This window comes from Capsicum annuum, chromosome 1, assembly GCF_002878395.1.
Source record: "Capsicum annuum cultivar UCD-10X-F1 chromosome 1, UCD10Xv1.1, whole genome shotgun sequence".
Lineage (NCBI taxonomy): Eukaryota > Viridiplantae > Streptophyta > Magnoliopsida > Solanales > Solanaceae > Capsicum > Capsicum annuum.
In genome coordinates this window covers 11927241-11947259 of record NC_061111.1, presented here as the reverse complement: position 1 = coordinate 11947259, position 20019 = coordinate 11927241, and the positions used below count along the sequence as shown (strand labels likewise).

General features: G+C 30.0%; 2 protein-coding genes and 1 long non-coding RNA gene across 5 annotated transcripts; 2 read left to right on the top strand and 1 right to left on the bottom strand.

Annotated features, from left to right (window-relative positions):
- Positions 1–3107: 3107 nt before the first annotated feature.
- LOC107856709 (palmitoyl-protein thioesterase 1) lies at positions 3108–16127 on the top strand. 3 transcript variants are annotated; one of them, XR_007043023.1, is made up of 15 exons: positions 3108–3276; positions 3372–3456; positions 3896–3947; positions 4063–4083; positions 4185–4238; positions 4439–4489; positions 4609–4668; positions 4849–4914; positions 5014–5052; positions 5167–5289; positions 5389–5481; positions 5647–5859; positions 13738–13789; positions 14147–14167; positions 14305–16127. XR_007043023.1 is itself a non-coding variant. In XM_016701690.2 (12 exons), exons 1-12 carry the CDS (start codon positions 3180–3182, stop codon positions 5827–5829), a joined length of 924 nt encoding a protein of 307 aa, XP_016557176.1. In that variant the 5' UTR covers positions 3108–3179; the 3' UTR covers positions 5830–6114. The 3 variants fall into 3 exon arrangements, 1 of the variants encoding a protein (XP_016557176.1); XR_007043020.1 differs by having other exon boundaries at positions 14147–16127; XM_016701690.2 differs by lacking the exons at positions 13738–13789; positions 14147–14167; positions 14305–16127 and having other exon boundaries at positions 5647–6114.
- LOC107856704 (zinc finger MYM-type protein 1-like) lies at positions 8763–10564 on the bottom strand. Its single transcript, XM_047409919.1, has 3 exons — positions 10082–10564; positions 9621–9977; positions 8763–9362 (listed from the first exon to the last, which is right to left on the bottom strand). Exons 1-3 carry the CDS (start codon positions 10562–10564, stop codon positions 8763–8765), a joined length of 1440 nt encoding a protein of 479 aa, XP_047265875.1.
- Positions 16128–16242: 115 nt separating the features above from the next.
- On the top strand, positions 16243–17827 carry LOC124885658. Its single transcript, XR_007043035.1, has 4 exons — positions 16243–17051; positions 17138–17260; positions 17358–17450; positions 17543–17827. It is a non-coding gene; the product is annotated as an uncharacterized LOC124885658 (long non-coding RNA).
- The last annotated feature ends 2192 nt before the right edge of the window (positions 17828–20019 follow it).

The following is a 20019-nucleotide window of genomic DNA, read 5'->3' as shown; positions in this document are numbered from 1 at the left end:
ATTATGATTATGATCATAATGACTTGTTGTTTCAAAAACTGTAAGAGGAGTATTATTAGCCCCACCCTCCAAAATTATTTTTCTTGTGATGACTGTTGCTCCAAACAATTCTATTTTTATTCCATCAACAACATTAGGGTCCGATAAAGTTTGCACATACCGTAAGTAAGAAAAAATGGCATCTTCAACTCTCGGTTGGTCGGAACAAGCCACGAATGGACAATCTAAAATAAATCGGTACATATATTAAGAATGATGATGAAATCATTTAATCATTAATTAAAATAAAAACTTGATTAGAATTGAACTTACTGCTTCCTTGGGGGATTGAAAAGATTAAGAAATTTTGCATTTTTATCGGTTTTGACCGACAACCATCTCAGAATTCTTGGACAGGGAACTTCTTTCTGGTAGTTCACTTGTTGTATCAAATAAGGAATGACTTCAAATGCCCTAGCCTATAACATAATGTCAATAAATCAAAAGCATTATTGAATAAAAAAATGATGAATCATATCATGATAAAAAAAATATTTACCATGAAGGCCCATGGAAATCCATATAAGTTGACTGTTTTTGGCCTTAACGGAGTCAACAAATATTCGACAGTCATTTTGAAGCTTTCATGACCCCAAGGATAGCTGTTAAATGCCTCAAGATCCTCGGAGAGATTTATTAAACTGAGGTTTATGTTGTTGTTAGGCTTATGTTGTTGTTAACGTCTCTTGCCCAAAGAACATTATGTACAAACCAAATCAAGAACAATGATTGTTTGTGCTTCTTTGAAAGTCCTTTACTTTTCAACGCTTTTATCAGATATTTGTTTTTGAAGCTTGGACCAATAATTTACACCAGGTCATCACGATCACTCGACTTGCCTTTTCCTTTTTTGGGTGTGCGGGGTGCTTTTTTGGATCAGAGTAGGTATAACTTGAGAAGGAGAAGGAGGACAACATTTTAGTCCGGTAACTATGACAAACTCCTTCCAACCAAAACAAACAGGCATGCCACAATAATTTATCCACACCTCATCCATCTTATCTTTGTTTTCATACATAAACCTGCGCTTGAGAAGATCTTATACCATTTTCCTGGAAACGAGCAAATTCACAGCAAGAAAATAAGTCTTTAGTGATGGGGAGATTTAATCGTTTTAAAGCCCTAACTTGATCGCTATCAATCAATAACAGAGCAAAAAATTTGGTCATCACCGATCACTAAATATATTTATAACGACTGGATTCAAGTCCCTTCGTTAAATAGTGATCGTTAAAAGTCATATTTCTTATAGTAAGAGAACTGTTTAGCTACTTGTCTTACTTTCTTATTGGTTTTCTAACATCAATAACTTTGGTCTACTTAGTTCATTCAAGATTTGTCTCAGGTTAACTAAATAAATCAAATATATCCAATACATATTACATAATAACTGAATCCGATAGAAACTCATATTAAACGAAGTCATTTATGACTATCTTTTAATATATATCCTAAAAGAGTAGTTAGGTGATGATTCCTATCGTTTGCACTCAAATTGTACGTAAAGCTCATGAGGAGAGGATTGCCCAAGACTATATAAGGAGATCAAGGACCCTTTAGTCCATCGATATGGGACTCCAACAGTAACAACATCATGACGACCCATCGATGGAAATTTACACTATTTTACATGCTATAAAATATTTTATATATATATATAATAGATGTTGAACTCCCTTTTATTAGAAAGTATGTTTACTTCTAAACTCCCTTAATGAAAATAATGGCTCCATCACTGCCACTCATGAAGATGATTATGATTTGTTTGTGCGGGGTTTAGTAGTACTTTTTGGTTTTTGTATTTAATTTGTGTTTTCCTTGTATGATTTATTTTTACCTTCTTTTCTTATTTGTTATTTCCTTGAATTTAATATATCTCCTTCCATGAATATCCCTTTTCCTCACATCCATTTTTATTTGTTTACTTGTTTGAAATAGTTTCCTTCCATTTTTAACCCTTTTTCTTATTTATTTTCTTATGTGATTTTTTTTCCTTCCTTGCTTATTCCTTCTTTAATCTTTGATTATGAATAATCCATCATTATTCTTTAGTATTTGTTTCCTCGTTTAATTTATTGTCATCCATATATATCATCTTTTCTTATTATCTTTATTGAGTTAATAACTCAAATGGTCACTCAACTTTGGACTTTTATTTCAGAAAGTCACTCAACTTTGGACTTTTATCCCAGAAAGTCACTCAACTTGAGTGACTTTCTGAGTAAAGATCAAAGTTGAGTGACTTTCTGGGATAAAAGTTCAAAGTTGAGTGACTTTCTGAGATAAAAATTCAAAGTTGAGTGGCCATTTAAGTTATTAACTCTATCTTTATTTATTTCCTTAATTGTTTGATTACTTTAACCACTATAGGAAGTAAAGTTATTGAGGAATAATTAGTTACTGAATGGACCGCCTATAGCTGTTGCAAGACATCAATTAATTTTTATTAGTATTTTACTTTTTTGGGCACGTGAACAGTGGATGAGCAAGAAAATAAAATAAAAATAGCCATTTCCAAGATAAACAAAACAAAAATCTGTACATATATGAAAAGAATAAAATAATTGACATGAGTTTTATTTTTTACTAATATCTTGAAAAAGGAACTTTTTTTTAACTAATCTTAAATTAAAAATTGTAAAATAGTGTTAACTAGTCCTTATACGTTAAATGTTTCCATTTGAAGAAATATGAAATAAAACAATTCCTCCTCTACTTAGTGCCGTTAATTTGGAGAGAAACAAAATGCATCACATTAACCGTCTTATTTGTTTTTTGTTTTTTTATAATTTTATTTTTCTTCATCCCCCCCCCCCCCTCCCACCCCCCCTCCAAAACATGCACACTCTTTATTGATCAGACATGATATTAATTTAAAAGGTAAGAAATGAAGTGATTAATGGGAAATCCAAAATTGCCAAATCAAACTCATCCATGGAAAAGTTGAAAATTGGTATAAAGAGAAATAAAGTAAATTTCAAAATCTGTCCCCACATTGATTTCTTCAGAAATAGTACTATATAACCAGCTTAAAAGAACTGAGAATTATGCACATCTTTTCCATTTCTTCTTTGCAAGAAAAAACTCTAAACAAAAAAGAAATCAATTTTACTTAGAGAGAAAAAAAAAAAGCAGCTCAAATGGCTTATTTCTGTTCAGAAAATTTAATTCTCTTTTTCATTTCAATCTTCTGTTCCATATGTTTTTCTTCTTCTACTCCTTTTATAGTATTGCATGGTAATCTTAATTTATTTTTTTTATATTGTGCATTTTGTTCTCTCTATCTCTTTTGAGAAATGGAGAATTATGAGGGTTTTTATTTTTCATGACAGGACTTGGACAATCTTGCAATGATGCAGGAAGTACATTTTACACATCACAACTTAGTCTCTTGTCGAGATCTAATGGTTACTGCCTGTATGTTATTTATTTTCTAAATATCTTTTTCCAACTTTCCACTTTTAATATTGTTATTTTTATTTTTTTTACAATCCAAAGTGGTCATCTTCTCACGCATGAAACAATGATCTAAAACATATTTTCGTAACTTTTCCAATTTTGTTATTATTGTTATTGTGATTATTAAATAATTATGTGCATGGATAGTATTAAATTTTTCACCTCTTAGTAAAAAGGTAATTCACCCTATTTCTCTATGTGAATGAATTGGATTTGTCATATCAAGTAACTTTAAAATGTTTCTGTTTGAAAAAGAAGTTTGACATTGTTGGTATTAGTATTCTCGTTATTATTGTTGTTGTTAACATACACATAATAATTGCTTCATATTTTCTTATATTAATATTGTGTTACTATCATTTATGAATGCGTTTTTTTTTTTGGTCTTTTTTGATAGAGAAATTGGAAATGGAGCTTATGATTCCTACACTATGCCTCTAGAAAATCAGGTAACAGTTGATATAAAGTAGTGATTTTTATCATTTTGATTGGATTATTAATTATTGCATACTAAAAATTCTAGTGAATTGTAATCTATGTCCCTTTCTTTGTTATGAATTGTAGGTTCAAATTGCTTGTGAAAAGGTAACAAGCCTCTACTAGGTTATTTTTTTGAACTGTCCAGAGTAAAATAAATAAAGAAAAATTTATTGACAATTGTTTAATTAGTTTGAATTGAATTATAGGTGAAAGCAATGAAAGAACTACAACAAGGATACAATTTAGTTGGTCTCTCACAGGTAAATATTTTATATTGCTTGAATTCTTAAAAATTATTGTGGGATGTTTGTCGATCCTTTAAAATAATGCATTTTTGGAGGATCATATACAAACATGATATCTTTTTTGAAAAAATTCGAACACTTTTTCCTTTTGCCTTCTTATTAAATGTATGCCAATTATATTTTTATTTATGGAAAGTTTATTCATGTTTTTTCAGGGAAATATGGTAGCCAGAGGGCTTATAGAGTTTTGTGATGAAGCACCTCCGGTAAGAATTATTATCAAAATTAAATTTTGCACTATCTTTTATTTGTTTACATTATTCATTTGTATTATTTTTCCATTTTGTGATTATTTTTTTTTTTTTGGAATTAAATTGTGACACAGGTAAAGAATTTTATCTCAATTGGTGGACCTAATGCTGGCGTTGCTTCTACGACCTGTGCTGTATGTAATTTTGTAACTTTCAAATTTCAATTAGTAGTAGTAAGAACAATATATATAGTAATAATTAAATATCTCGAGTTTGAGTTTTCTATTAATAAAATTACCTCTATTGGAAAACTTTTACTTATCAATGTGAAACTTTGTGACGTGAATGACTTAAATTTTGGACTTAATTGCCAGGGTGGCCCTTGGTGTGCTGGAACTGGTGGTGTCTCTGGAGTTGGAATATATTCTGACTATGTTCAAGTATACTATCTTTAAATGCTACTCTTAATTATTTTTTTTAATTATAATTTTTGTCAAGTGATTATTTTCTAACACATTTAATTAATCTGCAAATCTTAGACTCATTATGCTCCTAGTGGCTATATTAAGCTTCCAAATGTGAGTAATTCTTCTTTTTTTTTTTTCGTTTTTAATTCGTAAAGTTTTTATTTAAAATTAAAATATGTAAAATATTTTCTTTAAATTGATTTTTTATTTTTTATTTTCTTTTAGGATATTGCTGGATATTTGAAAGGTTGTAGATATCTACCAAAGCTTAATAATGAAATTCCTGGAGCAAATAATTCTATTTACAAACAACGTTTCACTAGCTTGCAGAACCTTGTTCTTATCATGGTATATTTTACTCCTCTTCTTCTATTTGTTTTTTTGTTTTTTTAAATTTTGAAAACTGATCATTATAATTAATCCCTTTTTATTTGAACATCTTTGCAGTTTGCAAATGATGGTGTGATAACTCCCACAGAAAGTTCTTGGTTTGGCTTTTATCAAGATGGAACCTACTCCAAAGTTTTGCCACCACAACAGGTAGTATTATTTTTCCTATTTTAATTTTAAATTTGAGGATTTGATCTATCGGAAACAGTCTCTCTTTCCTCAATTACATACCCATAAGTTGGATAACATTAGGTTTATTGTTGTTATAGTACCATGTTGCTTTTGAGGATATAATTTTTTTCTTTTTTTTGGCAGACTAATATTTATATAGAGGATTTGTTTGGATTACAAACATTGGATAAAGCTGCAAAAATAAAATTCATAAAGGTACCAGGATATCATTTGGGAATGGATATTCAAGAGCTGCAACAGTATGTTGTCCCATATTTGATTAATGGAGCACCAAAGAATAAAGTTGCTACTCAAGTGGTTCATTGATTAGAAAAATTCTTGTTGAGGACAATAGAGGTAAAAAACTACTACTACTATTCTACTTTAGTGTCTACAAGTAATCTCCCTAGTTCTAGGTAATTTTGGGTTTATAATATATTAATAGAGTGATTATTAATGCAATAGCAAGATTGGGTTTAGTTAATGTTGGCGCAGCTGTAATTTAATTATTGTGGTATATTGCATCAACAGCTAATAACATGTTGATTGTTTCCTTTAAATTGGTACATTGAAATGTCAATATGATGAATGATAAATTCTTCATATCTACTATTGTCAAAGCAAAATTAGTAAAAAAAAATGTTCATTTTACTTCTACAATTAATTCTTTTAAAGAAAGACATCTTATATATTTTTTCATAAGGTACATAAAAAAAAATAAAAAATTCTTGCACTAATTGATGCAGAAGTGGCAGTATATATATACATCCAACTTAATTTCTTCTTTGCAAAAGCTTACAAAGAAGCCAAATTAATTACTGGGGATTGAATGCGTGTATTTATTTCCAAGATAATTTTGGCCTCTTTAATTTGACAAAAGCTTAATTAGTTACTAACGATTTGGTTATAGCAATTACAAATGTTGGACATCCCTTAATTTTATTTTAATATTTTAAATTATTGTGGGCACGTGAAAGGAAAAAAAATGGTCATGATAAATGAAACAAAAATCTGTACATATGTGATAAGAATTAAATGATTGACATAAGGTCTATTTATTGGTAATATCGTGAAAAAGTTACTTTTTCAAGTAATCTTAAATTAATTTTTTTAATAGTTTTAATCACTCCTTATCAGTTAAATGTTTCCATTTGAAGAAGTATAAAATAAAACAATACCTCCATTACTGAGTGACATAAATTTGATGAGAAACAAAATACACAAGTATCATATGAAATTTACGAGGGAGTGAATTGAAAATTTCTGTGAGTCGACTATTGATTTCTCATAGTCGACTTGCTTGCAGATTAATATACTTTACAAAACAGATTAGACTTAAAATAACATGTAAATAAATAATTGAATTTAAAGTAAAGAACACAAAGATTTATACTGGTTCGAAATATCAATGTGGTGCCTACTTTCAGTCCCCTTGAATTTCAACATTTCTTAGATCTTTCAGTGTTGGATCAAGTACAATGATGAGAAACAAGTTTGGAAGACTTATTTTGTTCTTCAAATCTTGTGACACAACTTCAGTTTACATTACAAAGTTGACTCGATTTTACTATTTATATTTGTGAGACTAAGATTGAGACACTTTGAGATTTCTCCTTGAAGTTGCATAATTTTTGTCTATTTTTAGTCTTCTTCTTTTATAGTCTTCAGCTGCTACTCTTTATAAGGAACCCAAGAAATTTCTTCTCAATCAAAGATTTGAGGGTGATTCCTCGATTGAGGGATTGCAGATTATGTCCATATTAGATATGTCTATACTTGGTACATCATTCACAGTCATATATGTCCATGTATAGAGCCGTCAATATGGGTCAGGTCCATAGGGCCGGCCCGACTCGGCCTGTAATTTGATGGAGCTGGACTTCAGTTTTTGCAGTCTATTTAAGAACAGGGCTTTTTAACCCGCCCCGGATAAATCCATGGGGTTGAGCAATGTGGGTTGGGCTAGCTCGTGGGCCGTTTCGTAAGTCAAATGCATGCAACTATTTAGATTGCTTATTAGTATTTTTTTTTGGTTTGAAGGATATCATATCAAAAGTTATTTAATTTCGCTATTAGAAGTATTTTTAGGGTGTTGGAGATTTGATTAACAAGTATTAACACTATGTAATATTGTTTGATAATATTTATGTTTATTAACATTCTAAAATTAAATTATAAAATATTAATTTTTACAAAGTGGGATGGCCCGTGAGGCCCGCAGCCCACAGAGTAATGGTGTGGGCTTGGTGTTTTTTGGCCCCTCATTTTGATGGGCCGATCCGGCCTGACCCGTCAAACTCAAAACCCGTGTGAGCTAGCCCGGATGGGTTGGGTTGACTTGTATCGACAACTCTATCCATGTAGAGGGTGTGATCTTCTTTCATTTGTAATAATCTTGATTGATTTATTTGCCATACATCTAAAAAGCCGATGATGCGTGATGAATGCTACTTCAATCTTGGTGTGATTTTCTTTCCTTCTGCCTTTGATCTGTTTTCCATAAATTTAAAAGTTGGTGATTTGATTGATTCTCTTTTCCTTGCTTCCTTTTCGGATCTTCTGATCGATTTCTCAAGAATCTTTTCAATCTTCAGCATACCTCCTTGCCTTGTGTCTATCAGTGGAGATCTTTAATTATCCTGCAGATTTTCAATCATTAATTTATCATTATTAAAATATAAAATTAGGAGGCTAATATCATATTTAACATTTTGTTTGTTTTTTATTTTAGTTCACTTTTTTAATAAAATAAGAGCTAATAACATAAAATATACTCCACCCTTTATTGCTTAGACATGATTATAATTTAAAAAGTAACAAACCAAATCAATTGATGGGAAATTGAGAATTGCCGAAATTGTTATATAAGAAAACAAAGTAAATTTCACAATTTGTCCCACAGTAATTTCTTTAAAGTAAAAGTAAATCTACAGTAGAGGATGAGTTTTTTTTGAAAAACTCCACACACTGCCATTAATTTTATAATTATATAGAAAAATATATTTAGAGAATAAGTATGTTTAGAGGAGAACTTATAATCACATGGTAGTTTGGTTTGGTGACCCCGAGTAACACTTTGTTTGGATGCAGAGGCGGATCCAGGATTCGAACTCATCGGGTGCCAAATAATTCAATCGGATTATTCATCTTTTTGGTCTATAAGACAATTAACAAATCAATCAATAATAAAAGAACAATAATAAAATGACCAAACTTAAAACTTCTAATAATATTACTAATATCATAATATCCATAATTCATTACAATTGCCCACGATGAGTTTTCATATTCTGAAAACGATCAACGATGACATCATTACTTACATTTGCAAATATATCACACTCTATGTAACATACTAAACAATCATTTAAATATTGATCATCAATACTATTTCGCACTTCATTTTTTATGTGCTTCATGGAAGAGAATGCTCTTTCAACAGTTGTCGTAACAACGGGTAAAATCAAAGTCAACTTCACAAGTAAATAAACAAGTGAATAAGTCTCCACAAGATTTGCCTCAACTAATGCCTTTGCCAAATCACGAACTCCTTGGAAGTTGGAGAACTTGGAATTACCACATCGCATTTGAATTATGAAGGTATCAAGTTGGTAACTCAAATCTCGAAGCTTTTCATCATCAAACTCATTTGGATAACACTTTGCTAAAGTCACAATTCTACCTTTGTCAAAGTTAGAAAAAGAATTGACAGGATTCAAGTTACCCATCCCAAGAAGCAAATCACTACTTGCTAAATCAAAACGTTCATTAAGCTCATGAAGTTGCACATCAATGACCGCACAAAAGATTTCAACACGCAAATGGTGCGAATAACAAACATCTAAACACTTATGCTTTGACTTTCCGAGAAAATAAGGCTCATCTAATTTGGGAATCAAGATATCATGTGAATCACAAAATGAAGAAACATCATTCAACAAAGATTCTCACCCATTTTCTCTCATATCTTGCAATCTTTTCTTGGAGATGTTAAGAAACTTCACGGCATTAACAATATCTTGATCTTTTTTTTTTTGTAAAATCTTGCTCAACTCATTTGACATGACCAACACTTCCAACATCAAGTGAAGCATAAAAATAAATTTGAATGTTCTAACCTTTGTCAAAAGATATTCCGCTTGATTTTTATCACTTGAAGTAGAACCTTCAATTTCAATCACTCCAAGCACATGAACAGTGGATGAGAAAATAACAAGAAAGTTATCCAATGTTTTGAAATGTGATCCCCAACGAGTATCACCCGGTCTTTGAAACCCACGCTCTTGATGTAATCCTTGTCCAGTATGAGCTTCACCGGACTCAAGTAATTGCTTCAAATTTTCGGCTTGGTGATGACGAAGTAAATCTCGACGTTTAAAAGATCCTCCAACAACATTTAACACATTAGTAACATGATAAAAAAAGTCTTCAACTTCCACATGTTTTTTAGCAATAGCTACAAGTGTTATTTGCAACTGATGTGCAAAACAGTGAATATAGTACGCCGAAGGACTATCTTTCATAATTAAAATTTTAAGACCATTTATCTCTCCCTTCATATTACTAGCTCTATCATAACCTTGTCATGTATTTTAGATGGACTTAGTGAATGATCGGAAAGCAAAGAATGAATTTCTTTCTTCAATGAGCATGCCGATGTATCACTAACATGGATAAGACCGATAAATCGCTCCACTACTTCACCCTTTTTATTAACATATCTCAAAACAAGAGTCATTTGTTCTTTGTGTGAGATGTCTTTGGATTCATCAACTAATATACCAAAATAATCTCCATTCAAGTCCACAATTATAACTTTCAATGTTTCTTTAGCACAAGCATTGACAATATCCTTTTGGATCATAGGAAAAGTCAAGGTATCATTTTGTGGAGCTTTTTCTAATATTACTTTTCCCACATCCGGATGGTTGTCTCCATGCCACCGCAAAAATTCTAAAAAGTAGCCTTGATTACTTGAAGATTCACTTTCGTCATGACCTCGAAAAGGCAATTCATAATACAAAAGAAGTCTTGCCACATTAATTGAAGCTTTCAAACGCATTCAGTACTCACTTTTTGACTTTTCAGAATATTTGTCAAGAACAACTTGAATTGATTGGCGATGATTTGATAAATCTAGCATCTTATTGTAACATTTGTGGTGAACACTATTAACTTTACCGACATGCAAATGAAATCTTTCAAGAGCCTTACTCCAACCCCTAAAACCCTTCGATGCATAAAAATCACCCGTAATTTCATGAACAAATTTATTTTTGAATAAATAACAACAAAGACAATATGCGGCATCTTTCTCCACACTATACTCCAACCAAGTCGAATGTGAACCTTTCAACCAACTTGAAGCAAATTGACGCATTCTACCTCCTATTTTACTTGAAGGATATGGTTTCAAGACAGGTTGACAAGACCCTTTTTTAATATAATATTTCCTCACTTCATCTCGTATTCGAGGATCATAATCAGAAATAGATCTTCTTTCTCCCGGATCGGCTTTAAGTTAACCCAAATCGAGGTCAGTTATAAGACAAGAATGATTGACATTGATATTACTAGAACTAGATTGAGAATAATTAACCTTTTAGAAAAAATTCTCCATCTCAATTCACAAAATTAGAACACTTTCTCCTAAATCAAGATAATTTCAAATTTGAATTTCTTGGTTCAAGAAAGAGAAACAAAATAATTTTTCAAAATAACTTACAAATAGAGCAAGCAGCAAGCAAGAGTGTAGAGAGAAAGAGCAACCAGCAGCAGCAAAGCTCAAGAACATAGATGTTTTGATTTGGTCCTTTCCTTTGAAAATAGGGTTTTTGTTTTGATTTTAATGAAAGATAAGTACCTTTTAAACAATTAAATTAAAAAAAAAAGGTCAAAAAATAAGATTACTTTGATACAAAATTGGTAATAGTTTGTGGCTTTGTGCGGATGTGCCCTGTTTAGGGGAAAATTATTATTACGCCTGTTGATTGTTGGCTTGCTGCCAAAATAATCAAGACCCTTTTTCAATATAATATTTCCTCACTTCATCTCGTATTCGAGGATCATAATCAGAAATAAATCTTCTTTCTCCCTTATTGGCTTTAAGTGAACCCAAATCGAGGTCAGTTATAAGACAAGAATGATTGACATTGATATTACTAGAACTAGATTGAGAATAATTAACCTTCTTAAAAAAATTCTCCATCTCAATTCACAAAATTACAACACTTTCTCCTAAATCAAGATAATTTTAAATTTGAATTTCTTGGTTCAAGAAAGAGAAACAAAATAATTTTTCAAAATAACTTACAAATAGAGCAAGCAACAAGCAAGAGTGTAGAGAGAAAGAGCAACCAGCAGCAGCAAAACTCAAGAACATAGATGTTTTGATTTGGTCCTTTCCTTTGAAAATAGAGTTTTTGTTTTGATTTTAATGAAAGATAAGTACCTTTTAAACAATTAAATAAAAAAAAGGTCAGAAAATAAGATTACTTTGATACAAAATTGGTAATAGTTTGTGGCTTTGTGCGGATGTGCTCTGTTTAGGGGAAAATTATTATTATGCCTGTTGATTGTTGGCTTGCTGCCAAAATAATTTTTAAAAAACAAAAATTACTAGCCAAGTTCGAACACACGACCTTGGGCTTACCAAAGCAGCACTTTGCCAACTACACTAGACAACACTCTGTTATTCTAAGTGCCATATTTAATATTTAACGATATTTGTATATATATACAGCTATATATATAGAGTTTCCTTCGAAATTTGTGGGTGGCGTGCCACCCCCACGGATTTTAATAGATTCGTCCCTGTTTGGATGGATATTACCGATTTGATATGATCGCGTGGTTTATCTTAATTTTATTTTTAATTATTATTTTAATAATTTTATTTTATTCATTACTTACCTTTTTATAGCAGTTCTATCCCGTATCTTACTTTTTTAGTCGATTTATCCTTCAAATTATTAATGTGTGAATGTATAATGACAGAAAATAATACAGTAATCTATCCAAACATTATATTGATTAAAAAAATATAATAGGATACAATACAATACATTATAAAATAATATGTTACAATCATCCAAACAGAGTGTAAGTAACCCCTGAAATCCCTAGGCAAGTTGTGAATGTGGGTTCGAACCCCAATTAATGTGTCCCTTCTCAATTCATTTTCACCTTTTTCAAAAAGTAAATCTTTTTCCATTTTTAGTTCTAAAACACATCGTCCTTCTATTTTTTAAAATTTAAAACCCTTTTCGTTTTTAGGTTCTAAAAATGCACTTTTTTTTTTTTAAAGTAAAAAACTTTTTGTTTTTAGTTCTAAAACACAAAACCTCACGTTTTTTTCATAGAGAAAACTTTCATTGGTTCTTCTTTTTATTTCTAGCGATCAACCACTTTGCCCGATTTTATTGCATTTTAATTTTTTTATTGAAAACCCACAAGATTAAAATTCTAAATCCTCCGTTATATATTCAACTTAAATAAACCAAGAACTTTGTACATTTCTTCATTTCTTCTTTGCAACAACAACAACAAGAAAAGCTTTAAACAAAGTAGAAATTAATTTTACTTGGAAAAGAAAAAGGAAAGCTCAAATGGCTTCTTTATGTTCAGAAAATTTTATTCTTTTTTTCATTGCAATCTTTTCGTTCATTTGTTTTTCTTCTTCTACTCCTTTCATAGTATTGCATGGTAATTTATTTTTATTTATTTATTTATTTTATATTGTGCATTTTACTCTCTCTCTCCTCTCCCTAAAGTGGAGAACTATGAGATTTTTTTTTCATGACAGGGATTACAATGGCTTGCAGTGATTCAGGAAGTACATTTTATACGTCACAATTGAGTCTCTTGTCAAAATCTATGGGTTATTTATTTTTCTAAATACTTTTTCAACTTCAACTTTTAATATTATTATCTTCCTTTCTTTTTTCTATCCAAAGTGGTCCGCTTCTGATGCGTGAAACAATAATCTAAAATTATATTCTCACAACTCCTCCAAATTCGTCATACTTTGCGCACCAATTCTGATAGTGTAAGAATACTCGTTAATGTAGTCAACTTTAACTTGTTTGTTTAATTTTTTTCTTCAATATTATCGCAAGTTACTGTGGTTGTTATTAATTGGTATATTAGATAATCACTTAATACGTACTTAAATAATTAATATCTTATGTATTAAATTACTATGATCATTCATGAGTGTATGGATATTTTTGGTAGAGAAATTGGAAATGGAGCACACGATTCCGTCCATATGCCTCTAGAAAAACAGGTAATAGTTGATAAAGAGTAGTTCCTTGTTCTATATCAGTTGATCATTTTTTCTTTTGCATGCTTCTTAAGAAATCATAAATAAGAAGAATAATTTTGTTAATTTATCCCTTAAAATACTTTCTTGGAACTTTACAAACTTGATTTTACACTTTCAAATAATATTAATTGTAGGGAACAATGGGAAAATTTTAACACTAATTTTATCTTGATTTAGTAAGTGGACAAATAATTTGAAATATATATATATTTTTAATAAGGTGATCAATTAATATGGGACGAAGAAATTAGTAGTAGTAGTATCCTTATAGCTTGCTCATTATTTTGATTGGATCATATGCTCATGATGTACTTGCAGGTTCAAATTGCTTGTGAAAAGGTAATAATCCTCCACAACGTGCATTGTTCTCTCTCTCTTTTTTTTTGGAAATTTCTTTTACTATAAAAATATTAAATAAATTAAAAAAGAAGAAAGAAGAAACATATAGAGAGGTTTGTGAATTGAATTATATATAGGTGAAGGGGATGAAGGAACTTCAACAAGGTTACAATTTAGTTGGTCTTTCACAGGTAAATATTCATCTATAATCATAAATAATCGCCCCCACCCGCCACACTCACCCATCCCGCCGTCATCTGTCGTCTTCAATATTGCCCATGTATGGATTCTTCATTTTTGGGTCTCAAATTTCAACATAAACTAGCTAAATTCATATCAATCAAACTCAAATTTTAACTACAACTTCACAACATCATTAGAAAATCTCAATAATCAATTTGGAATCAACCATAAATTCAATAAACTCATTTTTTTTTGTCTTTAAACTTTTTTAAAGGTTCAATAATGGTGAATACAAAATTAAACTAGCAAAATTCATACCAATCAAACTCAAATTTCAAATACAACTTTACAACATCATCAGAAAACTTCAATAATCAATTTCGACATCAATCTCATCTTGAATTCGCCGAACTCATGTTTTTTGTCTTCAGGCTTTTTCAAGCTTCAACAATGGCAGATACAAAATTAAACAAGTAAAATTCATACCAATCAAACTTAAAATTCAAGTACAACTTCACATCATCATCGGAAAACCCCAATAATCAATTTGAACATCAACCATGAATTTTACACTCATTTTTTTTTGTCTTCAAGCTTTTTCAAGATTCAATAATGGTGGATACAAAAGGCAATCTCATAAATCCAACAACAGATTTCTTGAAAATTCACATAAATAATTTAGTTCAACAATCATGTATTGAAAGACTTTCTTTTCCAAAATTATTTTCTAACTCATTAAAATTCATAACTTTTCACACACATTTTTTTTCTTTCTTGAAGAAATTAATGAAGATAATAGAAGTGGAGATGGAGAGTTAGAAGAAGAGAAAGGAAATTGAGGTGGGGTGTAAGAAGAAATACAAGAAAATGGAATGGAGTGAGGAGTGGTGCGGGAGGCTTATGAAGAAGATGAAGATTGGGTGGTGTGAGAGGTAATGGGTGAGTTTCTTATATATATAGAGAGATATAGATATAGATATATATAAGTGGGACCATATTAGTTTTTAATAGAAAACGTGTTGTTTTTTTCTTTTTTTTAAAAAAAAAATTCACGTCAGCTTGAGGGGTGAAATTAATACGTTTTAAAGATGTTAAAGAGGATAAATAAATGAAAGATAAATTTAAGTGTTAAAGTGAATTTGGAGGACAATTACAGGGAAAACATGTCTTTTCTCGAGTATTAATTATAGGTGAATCTCAAAGATAGTAATTTGGTATGATCTCTTCGGAATGACCACTAACTGTTGACTTAAACTAAAGTAATAGACTAAGGGCTCGTTTGATAGAGTGTATAAGATAATATTGAATAGGTTGTATTAGTAATGTTGGGATTAGTAGTGCAGGGATTAGTAATACTGGGATTATTTTTTATGCAGTGTTTGGTTTGATGTACTGAAAACAATATGTATTGTTATATTTTAAAAAGAATATTGTATGTTTACAAAAATACCCTTTGACATATTATAACTTTATCTATTCTTTGCAAAAAAAATTTTTTAAAAAAATAAAAAAAAAAGTAAAAATATAACTAATTATTTACTTTGGAATTTTAAGATTCAATCATTCACTTATATATATATTTTTTGTTATCTTTTCTTTATTTGTTCATCATTTTTTTGTTGTTTCCATTTTGTGATGTTCTTACGTTGGAGGAAGATACGTGTAACTCTTGAACAAGACAATAGAATTATTATTGATATAAATTTGTGTTCTGTAGAGTGCATGGCTAAGTAGAAAAAAATTATTTTTATTTATGATATTCTATTTACAAAATTAAAGTTTGTATGCAATCATGCAATTTATTTTCGGATTGTGACCAATAATTATTTTTTAAGTTAATGGAGTAGTTTTTTTATGACTAAATTATTTGGAGGGATATTATTATCTTGATAAATTGAAAAGAAATAACTCACATTGAATAAATTGAAAAGATTTAGAAAAAAAATTAAAGAAATTTAAGGGCATTTTTGTCTTGACACATATTTATCCATGGATTACTAATCCCACCAAGTTGGATGTATTAGTTATACAACCTATAATACCATGTAGGGTGTATAACTAATCCATGTATTAGTTATACATAGCTTCAAAATTGCTACCAAACAATGTACTAAGTAATCCTATCATTTAATCCATGGATTATTATCCTACCAAACGGGTCCTAATAGTATAAAAAATATTTTAACTTCTCCTGCTTAGCATGATAAATCAAAAAGAAAAAAAATAGAAAAAAGATAGAATTGAATTATCTTACATACATCTTTTATGCATTCGACTCTACAAGAAAATTAATTTCCTTCCTTTTTATTGAAGAAAGAGAAATATAGAATCTATTAGACTGCGATGAGTAAATAATGAAATTGTCATCCTTTTTTCGGAGGAGTTAAAAAAAAAAACTATGAAGGCTCCATTGCTTTTTATATTTCTTTTTATTTTGTCTGAGATTTATCAATATCAATTTCTTTTTAATTCGATGTACCATTAGTATATATATAATGAATAATACTAACAATTATGAGTTGAGAAAAATAATTTGTGTTCTGGAGCTGCAATATATTCAGACTACAATCAGGTACACTCTTTTCAAAAGCTTTTTCAATTTATTTTTTTAAAAATAATTTTATTATTACTTTCTAACGCAAGTTCTAATATGCAAATTTAGGCTCATTTTGCTCCTAGTGGTTATACCAAGCTTCCAGATGTGAGTAATTTCTTGTTTCTTTCTTCATCTCATTATTTTTATATACTCTTACTTGAAATTACTTGTTCTTTTTTTCTACTTTTCAGGATATTCCTGGATACCTAAAAGGTTGTAGATTTTTGCCAAAGTTTAATAATGAAATCCCTAATGCATTTAATCCAATTTATAAGCAACGTTTTAGTAGTTTGCAGAACCTTGTCCTTGTCATGGTACATTTTAATCCTCTTTATTTTAAAAAAAAATTAAAAAATTCGATAATTTACTTACTAAATAACTGATCCCATTTTATTTTGAATGTCTTTACAGTTTGAACAAGAAAGTGTGGTAACTCCAAAAGAAAGTTGTTGGTTTGGCTTTTACCAAGATGGAGCCTACTCTCAAATTTTGCCAGCACAACAAGTAATATGAGTATTATTTTACTATTTATACTTTAATTTAAAATCAATTACCATGTCAGTGCAATAATATTTTTTTTATATTTTCTTTGGCAGACTGATGTTTATAAAGAGGATTTGTTTGGATTACAAATATTGGATAAAGCTGGAAAAGTGAAGTTCATAAAGGCGCAAGGACGTCACCTAGAAATTACTATTCCAGAGATGCAACAATTTGTTGTCCCATATTTGATTGATGGAGCACCAAATACTAGTACTTCTCAAGTGGTCCATTGATTAAAAAAAGTTGTTGAGGATAATAAAGAAAAAAGAATTACTAGTACTAATGTGATCTAATTTGTTGGATATGAAGATTATGTGGTGATTATTAATATAGACCGGGTTTACTTAATAACAAGTTGATCGTTTTCTTTAATTTGGTATTGAAATGTTATGGTCAGAATTACATTTTCAATGTTATGGTCCAAGGTTATGGATTCACTTTTAATAAGGAGCTTAAAAGTTATAAGTTGGTACTATTCTCTATTTTTGGCTTTTGATTTATTTTGATACTTTTTGACGTAAAAATAAGTGCTTAAAAGCACTCTTTTATTTTGCCAAACATCATCAAAACAGAAATTGTGGTTAAAGCTAAAAGAATCTAAAAATAAGTCAATCCATTATATGTCTAAATATTATGCATTGACATTGTATATAACCTTTTACGACTTTTGATAAGGGGAAAGGACAAAAATAACACTTAAAACTAAAATAATTTCACAAAATTAGCACCTAAATTTTAAAACCCGGTAAATAGCCAATAAGAAATGCACGCGAGAAGCTGGGATACATTTATCACTGTTCCACTTATTCCCCTATACTTTCATCGTTCATGAAACCACTACTCATATTCCACCATGAAAGATCAGTAGTTTTCTGTTATCTTTGTCATTTTCTCTATCCCATAAACATCATTAAATCTTTCATAAAAAAAAAAAAAACATGTAATCAACCCAAACACCATTAACATCGGCTGACTCCTTCTCCACCCTTCCACCACCGTCTTTCAACATTAAAATGGACAATAGCTGTTGCTAAACCAACTGTGTAACTAGCATCAAACCAACACCTAAACAACATCTAAATTTGAATTGTTTATCATCCAAAGAGAACGCCATAAAACACTTTGATTTTTCTCTTTTACATCATAAGCTCATAAATAATGAAATCATATCGAGCTTACAGCGGAGGAAAAGCAAGAAGAAAATTTGGGGTAAATGCAAAAATAACATATAAATCAATAAAAAAAATGGAGAAAACCTATTTTGAAAAGAAAATGACAAAAGAAAGGTATACATGTAAAAGCTGCAAAATGGAATTAATTATCGTCGATAGGCTACACAATGAAAATAAAATGGGTCGAGGATATACTTTATGTCCAATTGATCAAACTTGGACCATTATCTTTGCTATTGGCCAGCGGATGTCTTTTTCTGTTATAAAAATGTATCATTCTAGTATAAGAGAGTATCAATTGAGTATATGGACACTGCAATTGTATCAATGTAGTATAAAAGTGTATTAATATGGTATAAAAGAGTATCAATTGGGTATAGGGACTGCATGTGTTTGCATAAAATTTCCTTTCTCTTTCTTAGAAAGTGTATCAATATAGTATAAAAGTGTATCAATTTGGTATAAAAGTGTATCAATTGAGTGTAGAAACTGCATGTGTCCAATTGGGTCAAATAGGTAAAAAAGGGAATTAAATTGGGTCGACTGGCTAAGGTTGTCCACCTTTTCAATTATGGGCCTTTTTTTTTTTTTTTTTTAAAATGGTCATCCCATGTCCTTTTCCCTTTTGATAATTAATAAGAAGGGAGAATCTTAATAGCTTAGTTGGTTAGTTACCTGAACTCCCACCTTATTTGTGAGGGTTCGATTCCCCACATTGTAATCCCCTCCCCTATTCCCCTTCCCTCCTCCAATTTAATAAATAAAAAAAAAAAGATAATTCATATGAAGGATGTGATCAATGCTAAATTAATTAAAAAACGCTGAGTTTTTCTTGAGGCAGTAACATGTTGAATCAATATAGAGAAGCTGACTCTCTTTGGAGAATTTTATAAAAGTACTTGGAAGGATTTTCAATTATAGGAATAACTACCTGAACTTGGATAAAGATTGGAAAACCATCTTCGAAATTCCGAGTTTTTGACAAAATCATTCTTATTATTTCACCCAAACTTTAACTTTATCCTTATAATATGTCACTTAAAACATTCTTTAAGTTTTAAAAACTTGACCAAAAACATCCCTCTGTTATATTTTCCATACATTCCTTACGGAAGTTTGTTTATTCACGTGACCTAATTTTCACTCGTCTTTCCATGTGAATTTCTCCTTTTTCATAAGAACAATAAAAATTATAGAACGTGATTGTTGATCCTTCTCAAACTTTAATTTATTTTTTAGCATTAAATATTTACTTACATCAAAATATTAGTTTAGTTTTTATTTCATTTTTAGTAGGTTTCATTTAAAAGATTGTGAAAAAAGGATTAAAAAAATAGAGTTATATTTTAGGATATATT

What these genes read in the sequence shown, in the direction of transcription:
- LOC107856709 (XM_016701690.2), top strand. Translation starts at nt 3,180, where the DNA reads ATGGCTTATTTCTGTTCAGAAAATTTAATTCTCTTTTTCATTTCAATC. An exon ending in CTATGCCTCTAGAAAATCAG is followed by an intron (nt 3,948 to 4,062) that starts GTAACAGTTGAT and finishes TATGAATTGTAG; the next exon opens with GTTCAAATTGCTTGTGAAAA. An exon ending in ATTTAGTTGGTCTCTCACAG is followed by an intron (nt 4,239 to 4,438) that starts GTAAATATTTTA and finishes ATGTTTTTTCAG; the next exon opens with GGAAATATGGTAGCCAGAGG.
- LOC107856704 (XM_047409919.1), bottom strand. Translation starts at nt 10,564, where the DNA reads ATGCGTTTGAAAGCTTCAATTAATGTGGCAAGACTTCTTTTGTATTAT. An exon ending in CATCTAAAATACATGACAAG is followed by an intron (nt 9,978 to 10,081) that starts GTTATGATAGAG and finishes TTTGCACATCAG; the next exon opens with TTGCAAATAACACTTGTAGC. An exon ending in CGGAATATCTTTTGACAAAG is followed by an intron (nt 9,363 to 9,620) that starts GTTAGAACATTC and finishes TTTCTCGGAAAG; the next exon opens with TCAAAGCATAAGTGTTTAGA.